Source organism: Mustelus asterias, chromosome 5 (assembly GCF_964213995.1).
Source record: "Mustelus asterias chromosome 5, sMusAst1.hap1.1, whole genome shotgun sequence".
Lineage (NCBI taxonomy): Eukaryota > Metazoa > Chordata > Chondrichthyes > Carcharhiniformes > Triakidae > Mustelus > Mustelus asterias.
In genome coordinates this window covers 119,692,166-119,712,056 of record NC_135805.1, presented here as the reverse complement: position 1 = coordinate 119,712,056, position 19,891 = coordinate 119,692,166, and the positions used below count along the sequence as shown (strand labels likewise).

At 42.5% G+C, this 19,891-nt stretch overlaps 1 protein-coding gene across 1 annotated transcript in view; it reads right to left on the bottom strand.

Moving 5' to 3' along the window:
• The window catches only part of csmd1b (CUB and Sushi multiple domains 1b), a 2,043,836-nt gene that overhangs the window by 145,713 nt on the left and 1,878,232 nt on the right, over positions 1 to 19,891 (bottom strand). The window contains exon 53 of the mRNA XM_078213588.1: positions 556 to 750. Within this exon, the coding sequence (XP_078069714.1) occupies positions 556 to 750 (195 nt within the window). The remainder of the gene's footprint in view (positions 1 to 555; positions 751 to 19,891) is intronic.

Sequence of the window (19,891 nt, the reverse complement as noted above, 5' to 3'; positions counted from 1 at the left end):
AAAATAAATGTCCTTATCACTCCTACTGTTGCTAGAGATAGTTACTTTTACTACTCTGTTCAAGTGCCTTCATAATTTTGAAGGCCTCTATTAAATCTCCCTTTCACCTCCTTTAATCTAAAGGGAACAATTCCAATTTCTGGTCTCTGTGTAGCTGCAGTCCCTCATCCCTTGTGTCATTCTTGTAAACCTCCACTGCACCCTCTCCAAAGCCTTGGACATCCTTTGGCTTCAGCATATACAAATTGCATGCATACGAGATATTCACTTAATTCCTGTTAATGCATTAATCTTATGTCAAGTCGCGCATTTTAAAGCATTAAAAAAAGCTCTATCATAAAATTTGCAGTTCTAACTGTGTACGTGCTTCACAGCGATCTCAGTTCAAGTCACAAAGTGTGAATCAACAAATAACCATTGCGCCCAGTAGAAAAGTGCAATTAATGTAGGTGGTTGTTTACAAGTGATCATTTTGAGAGCTTCTGGCATATATACACTATTAGTCTCAAATTACACAATCATTCTTTAAAACAAATCACAAGAACTTGCTCTTACCTTTGCAGCTCGCTTTGTCATTGGGTCCACTCCAGGTGCCATTAGCTTGACACTGTATGACCTTGTGACCCCTTAAGTAATAGCCAGGTTTACAGCTCAACATGAGTTTGGTTCCATATTCATTTACTGATCCATAAATGAGCCGCCTGACAACTTCTTTTGAGAGAACAGTCTCAATCGCAGGACATGACACAGCTGTGAGGAAAAGAAGAAAACAAATAAAAGGTGATCTATTAGTTTTTGTAGATAAATAGCACTACAAAGTCAAGATTTATGATGAAATTTTGTTGTTCCCATTTCAAGTCTTGCCGTGGATGAAAATGAGATCAACAAAACCTGACAGGACAGGCTGCAGGAGAAAGATCTGGACCAAATTGAAAGCTTAAAGAGGCCAATATAGCCCCATTACAAATGTGAGTCACCTCTAAGTATGTCCTTGCTTCCACAGTGACAGTCTCTCATGGCAGCATTTTTAGAAAGCTTTCTTCCCGGTAGCAAATAAGGGCTTAATTCGTGACCAATTAAGAAATTTAGGTATTAGATTGACTTGTTCCATTAAAAATAGCCTTCAGTTTGAAAAAAAGTTCAGTCCAGACTATTATTCTATACATTCCTTGAGTAAGCTGCACGTTAGCCCGGAGGGGGGGTGGAGTGGTTTGCAGGTGACAAGATGGAGAGCGAGATGGAAATCCTTCCGGACTGAAAGAAACTTCAGAGCATGAACCCTGTCCTCCACATCTTATTCGTTCATATTTTATTACGTCATATTCTTAGTTTTACTTTTCAATTTTTGAAATCTTATTCGCCCATCTTTCACCCCTGCCCCTATGCCCACTGGCCAAATGCCACATTCCTCAGGTTGTCTTCTGACAACCTCTACCTATGTTCTGCCATTCACACATTCCGATCTCTTAATGGATGCTCTTAGCATCTTTCTCAGTCTTTATCATCACCATTTACGTTTCCTTTGTCCAATTACAGCGCCACCTCCCCCTCCCACCCTCAGAGTATAAATCTTGTCTGATTTTCTTGCCATTATCTTAGTGTTAAAGGTCTGGATGGAATAGAGAGAGTATCCAGTCAATCAGCAGAGTCTTGTGTGTTTTTTATCATACGTGAATTTAATCCATAAAATGATAAAGTAAGTTCACCAACAACTTGTCAATAGGTTACTGGTTCTATAAACCATAAGATGTTATGGCACTACACAAACTGAGAACACCAAGGTTCAATCTCTATTAGCTGCTCCACTGATCAAATTTCACAAGGTGGTGGTAAGATGCCAAAAATGATTCCAGTGACCGACATACTACTCAGGATTTCTGCTACTACTCATTTTCCATGTACGGACATTGGCTGAGACATGAACAACATTTGGCTGTGATGTTTTCCTTATCAATTATCTGCTTGAAGTTGCAGTAGAGATTCACACATGAAAAGGATCAAGGGGATGAGGCACAGGAGAAATATAAGGCCTGATTCTCCCATCCCGACGCAAATGTTTTTTGGTGCGTCAGGATGGGGGAGTCGCATCTCGGTCATTTCGCTGGATGGAACGCATGCGCATCTGCAGCCGGAAAACAGGTGCAGTTGGGATCACGCTGGAAACCGGCGGGAAGAGAGGAAAGTAATTTAAATCTGTTTTTAATGTATTTTAAATGTGATTATCAGGCCCAGCACGGAATTCTCCAGGCCTGATAGCAACTCACACCCCGCCAGGAGTATTTCACTCAGACGGGGTTTAGAGTAGCTTCCCATGTTTGGGGAACTAGTGGGAGATCCCGCTGGAGTGAAGGGGGGCCCCCGGGCATGGGCACTCTGGCAGTGCCAGCCTATGCCCCCTGGCATTGCCCAAGGGGCAAAGTGCCCATGCCCAGGGTACACCTTGGCACTGCCCATCGGGCATCACCCCTAGGGGGTGGGGCCTAGGGGTGTGGCCAAGGAGGCTAGGGGCAGGTTCAGGGGAAGCTCAGGGTTGGACCTGGGGTGGGGTGGGGCAAAGGGGGCAGAGTTTATTGTGGGTGGGGCCAAGGGGGCAGAGCCTATTGAGGGCAGGGCCTCGGGGGCGATTGGTGGGGGTCCCGCTGCCACTCTGCATTGAGATCGGAATTTTAAGCGGGATTCTGACTTAGAGGCATTCAGTCATAATCCCACGGATGGTAGCTTCGCACCATTGGCTCCTCAGTCGAGCGCATACACCAAATGTCCGAACCTGCGGTTCCTCTCGTACTGAGCAGGATTACTATTGCAACAACACTTTCTAATCATCAGTAGGGTCAAACTAACCTGTCTCAGGATGGTCTAAACCCAGCTCATGTTCACTATTAGTGGGTGAACATTCCAACACTTGGTAATTTTTGTTTCACGATGATAGCATCGAAGGATTAAAAAGCGATGTCGCTATGAACGCTTGGCTGATGGAGATCGGGTGGGTCTGTCCCCCGTGGGGTGGTCTGCCTCCCGTGGAGTGGGGGGGAAGAGGAGGTGCATCTCGTTCCCGGGGGTGTCTTCAGGGTTGGGGGCGCTGGGGGGATTACCACTGCTATGGGGAAGAGGGCCTGGAGATTGGGGCACTCCGGGACAAGGGGTCGTGTATGCCTGGAAATGCTCGTGGGGACTGTGATCGGGCTGTGAGCATGCGCAGAGGCCCGGAACTGTCAGACTCTGGTGTGAATATGCACCGCCCCCTGAGCTTCTAATGAGATTCACGATTGTGATCTCTGCATTGCGCAGAGTGTGGGAGATTCGGGTCTGAATGTGAACTGAAAAAACAGTCGTGATTTACACCAGTTTTCTCGCCAATTCAGCACTTTTGGGAGAATTGCCCCCATAAGTACCCATAGGACCAGAGACAAGGACATCCTGTGAAGTATAGGGATAACAAAATTGGTAACTCATTTGTTACAAAGAAATTAGTCACGTTGGTATCCCCCAATGCACAGAGGAAATGTCCCACCAGAAAGCAAAAGGTATCATCAATTTCAGAATGGAGGGGAAGAGAGAAATAATAAGCAGCAGTCTATGCGTTGTTGCAGAACCTGGGTAAGAGAAATTTCAGCCATTATGAGCAATCAGTTTCCCATCTGACTTTAGGAACATTGGTATCTTGGAAACCAAAACTTGAATTTCACTTTGAATAATGAATACAAGTGGATTCTTCATCAATACTGACAACATCCACAAGACAATCAGACACTTATAAAGAAGTACTGAAGCATGATTAGATCCATTCAGATAACACTAAAGTGGTTTTGTCTGTAAATGCTTTTCCATGCAATGATTTAGGCCAGTGTTTTTTTCGGATGTTAGGGGACTGAAAACTTACCAAAGAACGATATGCAGAGACAAATTAAAAAGTATGCATGTCTAAAATAAAAATTAAAATGAGATATTCAAGCCATAAAAACAAAAAGACAGCGACAGGTACTGGCAGCAGGGAAACCTAGGAGACAGCTTGCCGAAAGGCAAGGTCCCCTGCGAGCTCTGCTCAGGAGCACAGAGATAAAGAATACAAGAGTTTAGTCATGAGAACAAAGTTGCTGGCGCACACTAGAAGATTCTGTAAGGCCTGCCAAGGAATTTTCCACAATATGGCTAAGAGTGCGGCAGAGTCAGCTTCCAGCCTGTGATTTGATATCTCATACAAATCACCACTCTGTAAATCGACCCTGGAGAGTGTAGTCACCTCCAGAGCTGGAACGCATGGCTCCCACAATAGAAGTCTATGTTTGAACTCTGCAGCCCTGATTTTACTGGCATGGCCGCCCCGAAATTAGGATGGGTGAGGCTCACAGAACGGCATTCCCCGTTGGACTCGGGCACGATCTTACAAGCCTCGGACGGCTTTGCTGGTAAAATCAGAGCCTGAAACATTGGTGAAAGTTCAGCCAGTTGCCAAGCTGGCTCGCAGCTCCACATTGGAGACAGATTATTGAAGCTCATGGATAGCAACTTTCAATAGTCACTTAGTTTTGCAATTTGTTCTCCGACAGGTCAGTGTAATTTAAGGCTGAACCCAACAGGAGTGTTAGTGGGGCAATGGGAATGGTACATATTATCATCTCTTAAGAAGTCAGCACATTTGCTCTTTCACCAACTCCTCAAACTAACAGGGCCAGACTGCCTTGACAGCTGCCAAGGTGTCACAGTGAATGACTGGATCTTCATATGCTTGAGCATCCTGAAGTCACCAACTGTGAGCATGTCAGAGGTCCGAATCTGAGGAGCAGCCACCTTTTAGCAGCTATGCTGAAGTCACAATGGGACCAACTCATAGGAGTAGTTGAGAAATCCACTGATGGATTCTCTATTACCATCTAAGCAAACCTACCTTCACGGGTCAAAATATGCTTTGGGATTCTTACAGCTCCATGCACAACATTGGCATTATCAGCAATAAAGCCCGAGCCATTTGCTCACTCTGCAAACTTGATGCTGCAACAAGGCCCATCACAGCTACATTGGAGGAAAATGGCTACACTGATCAGATCATTGCTCACTGTATATCATGCAAACTCACGAACAGGCCTATGGCTGCAACTTTTCATCCCAAAAAGTGCCCAGGCTACTTCAAATTACCTTGAAGAGTGAGAGGTCTCAGAAATTTGAGCTACAGGTAAAACTAGTCATTTCATACTGCTACAATGCAACAGACACAAGTGGGTATTTATTCTCCACTAACAGGATACTGCTGTCAAACCAAAAAGATATCCTCACTATCACACAAATTATGAATACAAATTTCAGTGCCAGTGTGAAGCCAAATTTGCAGTGTTATGACACAGAGGTTAATCCCCTTTACCTCGGGTCGTAATCTGGTAAAAATATTTAGGAAGGTGTTAACTTTTTAAAATAACGTTTAGAGATTCATTAACAAAAAGGCTGGCACTCGCTTTAAGTGAATAATTAACAAGGTATTTTATTTTAATAACCACGAACTTTAACTAAACAAGTAACATATTAACTAAGGTACAGTTCAACTGAAATGCTGTTCGAATAATACAAGGAACATTCATGACCAAAACAGTAATAATAGAATTTAAGCCACTCTCAAAGAAAATATACAGTAGGTCTGATAGTTTTGGAGTTCTTCGGTAGTTGTCCGCTGTCTATCATTTGGTACCTTTCGCTGGTTAGAGGGTTATTTATCTTAAGACCTATCTGAAGCTGGCAGAGTTAAGAACTAACTGTGCCAGTTGATGTAACTGCCATTTACTGCTTCAGGTGGTCTGGCTCACCTTCTGGTTGAACTCCTGGCTCACCCCCTGGTGGAACTGAGCTAAAGGCAGTTGAGTTCCTCTTTTATAATCCTTAGGACCTATCAACATTTCTGTACTTAGATTGGCCTGAAGTTGACAACAACGGCAAATTCAAATCTGATAGGTTCCCTTTAGCTAAGTATTTCCTTTCAACTCATAGGCTGTTAGCTGAGTGCCATCTTTAAACTCATAGGCTAACAAATTGCAAAAACCTGCAGAGCTGGTTAACAAGGCAATCCTGATGCTTTTTGGTCTCTGAAACAGATGTTACAGCTTAGAGTCTGTGTATACTCGGCATTTTAAACATCTCAGCCTGAAACAAAACCACCTTTTGAAGGCACTGACACAAATAGCTTTTAAAGGGACCACGCACTGTTGTTTCCCCTCTAGTGTTTTATATTCCTTACTGACATTCGGTTCACCTTTATAAACTCAATTTCACAACAGGAGCCATCCATCCCAATGATTAGTGGATCATATCAAACAACACATCATTTCAGCAGTTTGCAACAGGCAGTGTATGGATCATACATAAGCAGCCCGTGCTTGCAAAACTCAGAACATCATGTTCAACATCAGATGTGATTTCTCTATTGGACTATACTAACTAATTCTGATTGTGCTAAGTACACGAACAACCAATTTATGATTATTAGCTGGACTTTCATTGTGGATCACTTATGCTTGGTAAAAAATTACATAGATCCATACATAGGACCCTGTCCTCCACATACAGAACGAACATGTTCAGGCATTGTGCCATTTTCAATTAACAAGAGCCTGAGGGACAACTGTTACCTGGTGCATTCTCCATGACAAAGCCTCAACCAAATTCTCCTCGTCTTTTTTGAATTTAACCAAAATCTAGCAGGATGACTGTTCCCTGGTGCATTCTCCATGGTAACACCTTGACCAGAGTCCTTTTTCCCATGCATCATAAATTGTTTTTCCCTTTGAAATTTGGTATTATTGTGTCTGTCTTGATGATTGCAAAAAAGCTTCAACAACATGTCTCTTTTCTCAACAATAATCAAGATCTGCTTATGGGGGCAGGGATGATGTGGAGTTGCCAGCTTTGGACTGGGGTAAACACAGTAAGAAGTTTAACAACACCAGGTTAAAGTCCAACAGGTTTATTTGGTAGCAAAAGCCACAAGCTTTCGGAGCCTTAAGCTCCTTCTTCAGGTGGCAGGGGACATGGATGGGGTATTAAACAAGTATTTTTCATCTCTATTTACTTGATAAAAGGAGACTGCCAATGCCACAGTAAAGGCGGATTTAGTAAAGAGATTAGATAGCCAAAACAATAGATAATGAGGAGGTAGTTTAACATTTGGTAGTGCTCTAAGTTATAATGGCACCTGGTCCAAGTGTAATGCATTGTAGGTTACTGGGGGAAGCAAGGATAGAAATTGTGGAGGCTTTGGTTACATTTCAGTTGGATTTGGATATAGGAGTGATGCCAGAGGATTGGAGAATTGCAAATGTTGCATCCATGTTCAACACGGAAAGAGGGATAACTCCAGCAAAGATAGGTCAATCAGCCTTACACAAGTGGTGAGGTAACTTTGAAAGTCCATAATCAAGAGAAAAAAAAATCACTTGGAAAAGTACAGATTGCTGAATGATAGTTTGCACAAATTTGTTGGAGATAACTCATTTCTGAGAAACCTGTTGAGTTCTACGATGAAACAATGAGGTGGCAGATGAAAGTACTGTAGTTGATGCTGTATACATGTATTTGAAAAACACATTTGATAATGTGTCATGTGATGGATCTGTCAACAAAGCTGAAGTCCATGAGATCAAAGGGGCAGTGGTGGTGTGGTTATTCATAGAAAATCATAGAAATCATAGAAACCCTACAGTGCAGAAGGAGGCCATTCGGCCCATCGAGTCTGCACCGACCACAATCCCACCCAAGCCCTACCCCCACATATTTACCCGCTAATCCCTCTAACCTATGCATCTCAGGGGCAATTTTAACCTGGCCAATCAACCTAACTGGTAGGGAGAGAGAATGCTAAGAACAAAGAACAAAGAAAATTACAGCATTGGAACAGGCTCTTTGGCCCTCCAAGCCTGCACCAACCATGCTGCCCGACTTAACTAAAAACCCCTACCCTTCCGGGGACCATATCCCTCTATTCCCATCCCATTCATGTACTTGTCAAGACGCCCCTTAAAAGTCACCACCTTATCTGCTTCCACTATCTCCCCCGGCAACAAGTTCCAGGCACCCACTACACTCTGTGTAAAAAATCTGCCTCGTACATCTCCTTTAAACCTTGCCCCTCGCACCTTAAAAGGTGAGTGGTGAGAAGAGTGGTGAATTATTTTCTTTCATAACAGAGGGAAGTGGCATTAGGACTGTTGCTTTACATCTGTATTAATCACTTGCATTTAGCTAAAGGGGTTATATTTTCAAAGTTTGTAGAAGAAAAAAATCTTTGAAAAACAGTAAATAAGAGGATGTTAGGATGACAGCTTGTCAAAAATGGGAAGACAAAGTGCAGAGAAAATTTGAATTCATAGGCTGACACTCAGAATGAGGGATTCCCTGATTGTGGATGAGGGTATGTCCATTTACGGGAGGATGCTGGGAGAAACAAGTAAACTTGACCCAGTGGCTAAATGGAAAGATCTTTTCTCCCAGATCCAGCAGTCCTCATCACCATTCAGGGTTTTCTGAGGCCTGGAAATCTTGGCCAGGTAGCAATAAATTTAAAATGGTGGTTCAATATGAAGAACATAGTCTAATCATAATATTTAAGTATCTTACCCACTTCTGGTGAACAGGTTGGATACCTGCCTCCTTTTCTGCCTTCGCTAAAGCTGGAAGCGGGGGTCTTGGGGTCAGGGTTCAATTGTTTTTACATTTTAATATTCCACCTGACCCAAACCTGCCCGTTTTTGAAGGTTAAAATCTCCCACCTCCCTAAGATCTATGAAGGGTCTGGAAAACATGGGATCTGTCCCCTTAGAGCAGAGAAGGTGAAGGTGAAACTTAACAACATGTCCAAAATAGTGAGGTTTTTTTGCAGAGTATAAGGCCCCATCTACTTGCTCTGAATTGAAAAAATCCTATGGCACTCGAAGGTAGGAAAGCAGGGAGGCTATCCCTGTGTCTTGGCCAATATTCATCTTTCAAAACAAATCACAAAAATAGATTATCTAGTCATTATCATATTGTTATTTGTGGGAATTTGCTTTCACAAATTGGCTGCTGCATTTGCTACAGTTAGAATGGAGATTCCAGTTCAAAAGTACTTTATTGGCTGTAAAGTGCTTTGAGACATCCAGTGGTCCTGAAAAATAATCACTGTATAAATGCAAGTCTTTTGTTCTGTACTTCACTTTGATTGTTTCCGCTGGTGGGGTGGGTCAGTAACCAGAGAACCCCAATTTAAATTAATCAGCAAAGAATGTTTTTTTTATTCATGGGACATGGGTGTCGCTGGCTGGCCAACATTCATTGTCCATCAGTTGAGAGTCAACCACATTGCTGTGGCTCTGGAGTCACATATTAAGCCAGACCAGGTAAGGACAGCAGATTTCCTTCCCTAAAGGACATTAGCGAACCAGATGGGTTTTTCCGACAATCGACAATGGTTTCATAGTCATCAGTAGATTCTTAATTCCACATTTTTTTTTATTGAACATTAGCTGGGTTTCTGGATTAATAGTTTAGCGATAATACTACTAGGCTATCACCTCCCCTTAAATATGAGATTAAGGAGAATTTTGTTTCAATTTAGAATGCATGGGTGGCGAATGTGCTGGCAGTAAATTTTATTGTAACTTTCAAAAGACCATCAGGTATATGTTTGAACAGAACATACAGGGTTATGGGAGTGGCACTAATTGTATAGCTCTTTCAAATACTAACACTGACACAATGAACCAAATAATCTTCTCTTCTATAAGATTCTATGGGTGAAATTTTAACTTTCAGACCAGCTCACGGCACAGGAGATTGGCAGCTCTTCGGGAACCTGAAATGTTCCAACAGTGCATTTGTCGGTGCCTTTTTAACCCAGGAAAATTACTTTAACTTGAAGAATAATCCTGGATCCAAGGTCACCCTGAATGCCATGTGTGAGAGGTAGAAGTCAGTGGGTTATTGGCAGTTTCCTGACACACCAGCAGTCACTGGTGTTTTAACCAACTGCCCACACGGACACCCGTACACCTCAACAGGTTAAAATTTCGCCAATGATTCAAACTGAAGGTGAACATTTAATAAATTAAGTTAATATCATACCAATGCAAATGACTGCAGTCAGCTACTAAATATACCAATGATCTGATAGTTGGATAAATGGGTTCAGATGGTTTAGAAAAGTTCATTTAAAAGAGTGACATGGGTTTGATGCAATTGCCTATAGGGCAGTAACAATAGAAGTTAGGTTATAAGGAAAGCAAGGGACTAGAAAGAGGCTGGCAATAGGAATTAAATGAAACACGAGGAAATATCAATATAAGACAGGGACAGAGGAACAGAAACACTAATAAATAGACCAGAATAAAGCTTAATATAATTATTTCCTTGGACTTAATATTCTGCTGCTGGATCAGCTTACAGCATATTTGAACAAGTTCGAAATAGCTTATAAATTATAGCCAGTTAGGCTGCAGTGCTTCAACATTTTTCTGGTCACATACTGGGTAAAAGCATGAATAAAGGAAAGGCAGGCTTTCATTGACAGAGCCACTTTCACAAACTCAGGAAGTGGGATTTTCCATGCAAGCCGCCGCGTGTTTTGAGGAGGCAGTCTGCCACGAGCTGGCGGCGGGATCTTCTGGTTCCGCCATTGTCAATGGGGTTTGAATGCATCCCTCACCGCCAAGAAACCCATGGCGGGGTGTGCTGTCAACGTGCCATTGGTAAGACCGGAAGATCCTGCCGGTGTTAAAGACTGGAAAGTTTTGGCCGGTACATCCCAAAGCGCTTATGAGGCCAAAGTGACATATGGATGAACAACAAACTGAATCAACACAGACCCATCAAACTATGGAATTGCAAAAGTATCATTTAATTTTACAGTGAACATGTTTGACAATCTCCCCTCCAGCAAAGTAACAAATAAAAAAAATGGTTCTGCTGAATACACCGGGGTCAGAAAAGTTAGTAGTTTTAATGAAGAAATCCGTTATCTCTCGTCTGCTGAATTATGGATAAGATAGTTGTCATATAAGAGCAATAAATCATGTCAGAGATGATTGGAAATAGATGCAAATGCAGCAAAGTATAGCAGAAAAAAACTCCTGCAGTAATTCATTTCTATTAGACAGCACTTGTGTGTCTTTATTGTGTAACTGCAACTTTCTACAACTTAATCTAATCTGAAGTGCAAAAGTATGATTTGAATGCCATTTAATCCAAATGATTTATTCCCCTACAAAGCTTGTTACCCAAATATAGAACTGAAACATAGAATTAATGCTGAATAGTAACCAGAGGCTACAATTTAACATCTGCAAGAAAACAGTGACTGCAAAGGTTCCAAAGCTATTATAAAAGCAAAATACTGCGGATGCTGGAGATGTGAAATAAAAGACAAAATGGGTAGGAAATGCTCAGCAGGTCAGGAAGAATCTGCCAAGAGAAACAGGTTAATGTTTCAGGTCAAAATGACCTTTCATCAGAGCTGAAGAGAGAGAGATATATGGTAGGTTTTGAACTGGTGAAATGGTGCATGAGGTCAGGAGTGAGGGGTGGGAGGGGCGTTGTGCGTCAAGATGGAGGACTATAAAGATTAAATTACAAAGCCAAAGAGGTGGAATGGGCACAGTAAAAAATAAGATGTATCTAGATGAGGTGTGAATAGCTATGAAGCAGCCATTTGAATGCTTTGTGGAACAACTCCATTTAGTCTGTAAGTATGACCCTGTTGCTTGTCATTTCAATTCTTCACCTTGCTCCCACTCTGTCCCTTTCCTGTTACACTGTTTTGATGACGCCCAATGGCTGAGGCATTAAACAGGTATTTTGTGTCGGTTTTAACAGTGAAAGACACAAATAACATGCCAAAAATTGATGACAAGAAGGCTGTGGCAGGTGAGGACCTAAAAACTATCATTATCACGAAAACGGTAGTGTTGGGCAAGCTAATGAGGCTAAAGGTAGACAAGTCTCCTGGTCCTGATGGAATGCATCCCAGGGTATTAAAAGAGATGGCGAGGGAAATAGCAAATGCACCAGTGGTAATTCACCAAAATTCACTGGACTCTGGGGTGGTTCCCGCAGATTGGAAAACAGCAAATGTGATGCCACTGTTTAAAAAAGGAGGTAGAGAAAAGGCGGGTAACTAAAGGTCGGTTGGCTTAACTTTGTATCTTGAATCTATCATCAAGGAAGAAATAGCGAGATATCTGGATATAAATTGTCCCATTGGGAAGACGCAGCATGGGTTCGTGAAGGGCAGGCCATGTTTGACTAATTTGGTGGAATTCTTTGAGAACAGTATGTGCGCAGTGGGAAACCATGGATGTCGTGTATCTGGATTTTCAGAAGGCATTTGACAAGGTGCCGCACCAAGGACTGCTGCATAAGATAAAGGTGCACGGTGTTACTGATAATATATTAGCATGGATAGAGGATTGGTTAACTAACAGAAAGCAAAGAGTGGGGGTAAATGGGTGTTTTTCTGGGGATCAGTGTTGGGACCGCAATTGTTTACGATTTGCATAGATGACTTGGAGTTGGGGACCAAGCGTAGTGTGTCAAAATTCGCAGATGACACTAAGATGAGTGGCAGAGCAAATTGTGCAGAGGACACAAAGTCTGCAAAGGGATATAGATAGTCTAAGTGAGTGAGCAAGGGTCTTGCACATTGAGTACAATGTTGATAAATGTGAGGTCATCCATTTTGGTAGGAATAACAGCAAAATGGACTATTATTTAAATCGTAAAAAATTGCAGCATGCTGCTGTGCAGAGGGACCTGGGTGTCCTTGTACATGAATCACAAAAAGTTGGTTTGCAGGTGCAACAGGTAATTAAGGCAGCAAATGGGATGTTGTCCTTCATAGTCCTTCATAGCTAGAGGGATGGAGTTTAAAAACAGCGGGGTTATGTTGCAGCTGTATAGGGTGCTGGTGAGGCTACACCTGGAGTACCATGTACAGTTTTGGTCTCCTTACGTGAGAAAGGATATACTGGCACTGTAGGGAGTACAGAGGAGATTCACTAGGTTGATTCCGGAGTGGAAAGGGTTGGCTTATGAGGAGCGACTGAGTAGACTGCGGTGATACTCATTGGAATTCAGAAGAATGAGGGGAGATCTTATAGAAACATTTCAGATCATGAAGGGAATAGATACGATGGAAGCAGGAAGTTGTTTCCACTGGCAGGTGAAACTAGAATTAGGGGGCATGGCCTCAAAATAAAGGGAAGCAGATTTAGGACTGAGTTGACGAGGAACTTCATCACACAAAGGGTTGTGAATCTGAGGAATTCCCTGCCCAGTGATGCAGTTGAGGCTACCTCATTGAATGTTTTTAAGGCAACAATGGATGCATTTTTGAACAGTGAAAGAATTAAGGGTTATGGTGAGAGGATGGGTAAGTGGAGCTGAGCCATGATCTCACTGAATGGCGGAGCAGGCTCGAGGGGCCAGATGGCCTACTCCTGCTCCTAGTTCTTATGTTCTTAAACGTGAGGAAGAAACGCCAGTGGCATAGTGGTTAGCACTGCTGCCTCACAGCGCCAGGGACCCAGGTTTGATTTTGACCTCGAGTCACTGTCTGTGTGGAGTTTGCACGCTTTACTCGTGTCTGTGTGGGTTTTCTCCGGGTGCTCCTGTTTCCTCCCACAGTCCAAAGATGTACAGGTTAGATACATTGGCCATGCTAAATTGCCCCTTAGTGTCAAGGGGACTAGTAAGGTAAATACGTGGGGTTAAGGGGTGGGATTGTTGTCAGTGCAGGCTCGATGGGCTGAATGGCCTCCTTTTGCACTGTAGGGATTCTATGATTCTAGCACCTCAATTTTCAACACCACATTTTACAGGCTTCTGAACTCAAATATTGGGTTTAACAATTTCAGATGATAACTTCTGGATCTACCCTGTTCTAATTGGTTTTTTTTGGTGGGTTGGTTTTGGCTCATTTTTTTTTAGCTTTTCATGTTGCATTCAGATAGCTGCCATGTTGCCATAACTTTGTTACTAGTTGTGAAAAACAGTCCTCCCTGATTTACTATCTTACTCCTAACATTTCTGATTATTCACTTGTGTATTCTGATATTTGAATCATTGACCACGCTGAACTATTTGACTTTCTCAATTCACCTCATCTGCTTCAAAACTCTAATTCAATTTGCCTTCACTCCCATAACCTTGTGGCAGAATTCTGCAAAATCGCCTTTTTTTAAACATACTTTGTGGGATGTGGGCATCAATGGCAAACACAGTAAGAAGTTTAACAACACCAGGTTAAAGTCCAACAGGTTTATTTGGTAGCAAATGCCATTAGCTTTCGGAGCTAGTTTGTGAGCATTTCTCCACTGCACCTGACGAAGGGACAGCCTGTTCCGAAAGCTAGTGGCATTTGCTACCAAATAAACCTGTTGGACTTTAACCTGGTGTTGTTAAACTTCTTACTGTGTTTACCCCAGTCCAACGCCAGCATCTCCACATCATCAATGGCAAAGCCAGCATATCCTACCAATCCTGAATTCCCGTCAGAAGGTGAGGGTCAACCACCTGCTTGAACCACTGCAGTCCTTGTGAGAAACATTCACATTGCTGTTAGGCAGGCAGTTTCACAATCTTGACCCAGTAAAAGTAAAGGAACAGAGATGTAATTCTAAGTTAGGATGTTGTGTAACTTGTAGGGAAACTCAAGAGGTGATCATTTTTAAAATTCCATTCATGAAACGTAGGCACTGCTGACTAGGCCAGCATTTATTGCCCATTGCCATTTGTTTGCTGCCCTGATTCTTAGGCAGTAAGAGCTTTTGGGCTTGGAAGATACCAAGTTACTACAATGCATCTTCTTACACACTGCTGTCACGGTGCACTGATGGTGGTGGGAATGGATGCCAGTAGATGGGTTAGAGTTAGGGTTAACTGCCTGTTTTTCCGGGATGATTTTGAGCTCCTGACTCTTGTTGGAAGCCAATGTGGTGTATTTCATTGCAGTCTTTGTTTGTACCTTGCAGATTATGGGCAGGCTTTGGCAAGTCGACGTGTGAGTTAAGAAGTAAAAACGGAGGAAGCTGACCTCTTATAGCAGTCATTTCTCTAACTGTTTGGTTCAGTTTCTGTTTGGGGTAACCCCCAGGTTGCTGTTGGAGGGTGGATTCAGCAATAGTGATGCCAAGGGGAGATGGTTTGATTTTCTCTTGTTGAAGATGCCTGGCGCTTGAGTAGTGCGAATGTTATTTGCAACATATCAAGCCAAATATTGTTCAGCTTTGCTGCATGGGACCATTGACTACTTCATTATCTGTGGAGTTATGAATGGGACTGAACATTGTGCAATTATCAGTGAATGCCCTCACCTCTGACCTTATGATGGAGGGAGTGTCACTGATGAAGAAGTTGAAGATGGCTGAGCTTAGGACACTGCCCTGAAGAACTCTTGCAACTATGTCCTGGAAATGAGATAATTAACTTCCAACCAGCACAAACATACTTTGTGCTAGCCATGGTCTCAGACAGTGAAGAATTTTCCATTCCAATTCCCATTGATTTCAATTTTGCTAGGGCTCCTTGAGGCTACACACAATAAAATGCTACCATGATGCCAAAGACAGTTACCCTCACCTCACTTCCCAAATGTAGCTATTTGTCCATGTTTCAATCAAGGCTGTAATGAGGTCAGGAACTGGTCCTTGTGGAATCCAAACTATGATTAAAGTGTCTTTAGATAACATCGTCTTCCATTGCTTTAATTGAAAATACACCGATAGAGTGTTAATTGGCCAGATTGTATTTGTACTGTTTTTTATGAACATGACATAGTTGAGAAATTTTTCACATTGCCGGGTAGACACCAGCATCATAGACGCACTGGAGCAGCTTGGCTCGGGACACTGCGTCTCCTGGAGCACAAGACTTCAGTGCTGCTGCTGGAATATTGTAAGGATCCAAAACTATTGCTCTACCCAGTGTCCTCAGTCATTTCTTGATAACAGGTCAAATTGAATTGACTAACAACTTGCATCTGTGATGATGGGGATCATCAGAAGCTCAGCACTTCTGGCTGAAGATGGTTGCAAATGCTTCAGTCTTGTTTTTTGCATAATATGTTTGGCTTCCCCATCATTCTGGATGGGGCTGTTCATGGAGCCTTGTCTTCCTATTGCATAACTATCCACCACCAGCCATGACTGGATGTGGCAGAACTGCAGAGTTTTGAACTGATTCATTGGTCGTGAGATCACTTCACTCTGCTTTTAGCATGCTGCTTCCACTGTTCAGCATTTTTGAAGTCTTCACCAGTTTGTTACCTCATTTTTAAGTATGCTTGGAGCTGCCTTGGCCTGTTCTCAAACACTCCTCACTGAGCCAGGCCTGGGTGCCTGGTAACGGTAGAGTGTGGATATGCTGCTTATATATTTATACAACCCTCTTTGAACTTATACTCTGTCTTCTTGCTAATACAGCCTAGATTTTTTTAAATCTTCTACTATAATCAAATACTGGATTGACATATTTGTATAGCTGCCCATGATCACCTCAAGGACTTTTCTTTCTGATGAGCATACTGCACAAGTATTCCACTTAACAGATAGAGTGGAATTTGAACGGAAAATCCCAGACAAACTGATGGGATTGAGAACAGATCAGGAAGCCATTGAGCAGGCTTGCCGTGTCTTTTTAAGCTGAGCATTAGTTTCCAAGTTTCGTTCTGTGTTTACCAAACAGATGGTGGGGTGGTGTACCAAATTTGTCAAAAGAAGGATCAAAGGCTGGAGTTCAAATTGCTGAGCTGAACATGGATTCCTGACACTCCAACCACAGGGATGGAGAGGAGTCCTGGGGAAAGTTACTGCCCAGCTCTCTCACTCTAACCTGGAGATCCCATTACCAGATCTGAGAAGCTGTCGTGAATTGAGCCCTCTCAAGTACGGGAGGAAAAGGAATGGAAAAGCTTGAGGAGGTCAGCTGAAGGAGTGTGGTCTGTCCGAACAGTGTTTAGTACAGGAAGAAGATTCAGGACCTTAGGAGGGCAGGAAGGGTGAGTGGGATCAGATTTTAAAGTGTCCCCACAATCTGCCTTTCCCAGCATTCTTCTGCACCACACCATGAGGACAAATACACCTTGCAGCTTCACCCATTCCTCTTTGTCCTGGCACATCATCAAATCCCCACCTGAACAGCCAATACTCACACTCATCCTCAGCCTACTGGCCTCTCACATCCATGCCTCACAGTCACCCTCCACAAATGTTGTCCTTCTCCCTTACAACACAAATCAATTCAAACACTCATAACTCTCTGCTTTTCTAACACCAGTGACAACACTTCAGACAAACTGCAGTGGGTGTAATGCACTTTGAGACAGCCTCTGCTCTTGACTGGTCCTGTTTCCTTTCTTTCTCTGCTTGCGGCAGACGAGAGTGCCCAACCTCGTGCAGAGGCAGAGAGGTGAAGATTGTGATCGGTCCTGTGGTGTACCCACTTGGTCCTCTGGGAAGGAATTCTTGGTCTAGGAAGCTGTAGATGACAGCACTAATTGGCAGTGAAATTCTGGAATCTCCTGCCTCACTGGTGCTGACATATTTAGAAAGCTCAACATCTGCTGGTCGACTCTTTTGCTGGTCCTCTTGTTCCTCATCAGAGGCGAGGCAGAGCTGACAGCAGGAAAGCTCAGCTCAAGATGAAAGAAGTGCGAGACGAGTGAACTAACTTGAATGAAGTTGACAATAACCAGTCAAGCAGTGAGAGCACACCGTCAGGTGTGCTGTGCTCTGACCTGGGCATGGCTGTACCTCATCAGTTTCATTTTTCATTGCCATCGCAGCCTGTCAGTTCATTAAAGATGCATTTCCCATTGTATACTCTCCTGGTTGATCTTCACGAGTTGGTGGTTGTTGCTTGCTGTTAAAGCCAAAATAGTTAAGCAAAGTACCAGTCGATGACATATTTGCACATGACCGTCACTTACTCAACAGCTCCAAGTGGGTTCCCTGAACACACACAAGCACTCCTGGGTGTAACCCAGAAGGGCAGGATGTCAAGATCCTGACATGTCAGTTTTAAGGATACACTCCCCATGCTCACCCAAATTTGCTTGGCAGATAAAATTCTGCCTATGTTTCAACTGATATAGATTTTTTTCCCCAGTATGTTGAATTAATAACCTATCCAAGTAACAAAATAATTGCTGCAGAAAAGAACAACTCAATGTTATTTGTTGTCTAATTTGATGAGAAATAGGGGACAGATAAAGTGGATGAATAGATAGTTAAAATGCAAACTAATTAAGTGCTGTTCCATGGCAGGCTTGAAATAGGAAAGGTTACTTTCTGAAGCTTTTTTCCATTAACTCCTTCAATTTAAACTCCAGGTTTGATGTAGGTTTCACCTTGCTTTTGAAATCCTGTCAAATGGGATTCTGTACCTACATTTAGTCTGTAAGCAGTAGGTACCTATTGTTGCTTCTAGATTTACTGCTCATAGCCTTTCAACTCTTCATTTTCCAATTAAATAAAATTGTCAAACAACTGAAAAATGTCATTATGGTATTCGGACACACTTAGCTAAAGTAAATGATGTAATCACATTTAGCCTGTGAATTTAAAACACATTAATGCCCAGATTAACAATTCAAAATCATGGGCTCCTTTCAAGAATCATATGGGGTTACAAATGCTTAGGCTATTCAATTATCACTTTGAAGCAGCCTGTATTAATTTAAATTTGTAATGCACTCATTTTATTTACTTAGTTTGATTCCCTATCTTGTCCTTGGCAGGTAGTCTGAATTTGTAAAATCCACACTTTCCAAGGGGATGCAAGGAAAGATTGCACTGAAAGGTTACCTTGTCTTTCAAGCTGAAAGTTTCTCCTACCCTTCTTGGGGCAGAAAACATCACAAAATATTGAGCAATTTCCTAGCCAGGAAGAGGGAAGAAAGTGAAAAGCCGTTCGATCCAAATCTCCACTTGAATAAAAAAATGGGAGAATATTTGTCACAAAGGCTAATGACTCATGAACAAAAGTAAAGAGAATTTGATTTCTGAGAATGTATTTTTGTGATAACCCCCCAGAACTTGCACGGGGGATCCCTGATTGACGTTCCTGTAGTACTCACAGAACATAAGCACTCGGCTGATTGATAATTACCTTACAAGGTGGAACTCATATACCGAGCCCTTTATAAAGCAGACCCCTGAGTGGGTCCATTATTATATTGCCCTGGTTGGGACCTGTTTGTGTTCACAACAGGCTCGTGGTTTTCCTTTACTTTATCTTGGGCAATATAGCACCGTTCCTTTACAGCTGACTCCTGGAGTTATTTTGGTTTTCCACGGCAGTTTCTTAATTAGCAGATAAACAAGAATGCTTCTTTTCTCGGTAAAATAATAAAACCTATCTATCAACCTGTCTGTGGTACTAATCTGTAATGAACTATTTTGAAGACTGATGCTACACATCTCATTTCCTTTACCTCACTTTAGGGACCAAACTTTCTCGCTGTTGCGGCTTCCCAGTTGATTTTTCAGGCACAACACTGGCCCATAATTTGCAAATGTAATCACAATGAAATGGTCGCCATTTGCATTCATGACTCCTCTGAAACTGACAGCAACTTCTGGCATCTCCAGATGCATAATTAAATGTGGAAATTCAAAAGTTGCTCTCAGTGATTCTATGCTTTTCCAGAAGATGGGATTTTGAGCTCCCACCCCCGCCACTCCCTCAGAATGCAATCATATAGAAATCATTGAGCTGAAGAACCACCACTCTTACTTCTTGCTGAAGGAACCCTTAGAAAAGACACACCTTGATTAATGTGTTGTAAGCAGGATTCTAACAATGTTCTAATTTCATAATTATTGCCAAAGGCTCTCAGTGGTCCTGAAAGTATTTTTATACACTGCATCTCCTGCCACCTCACAGA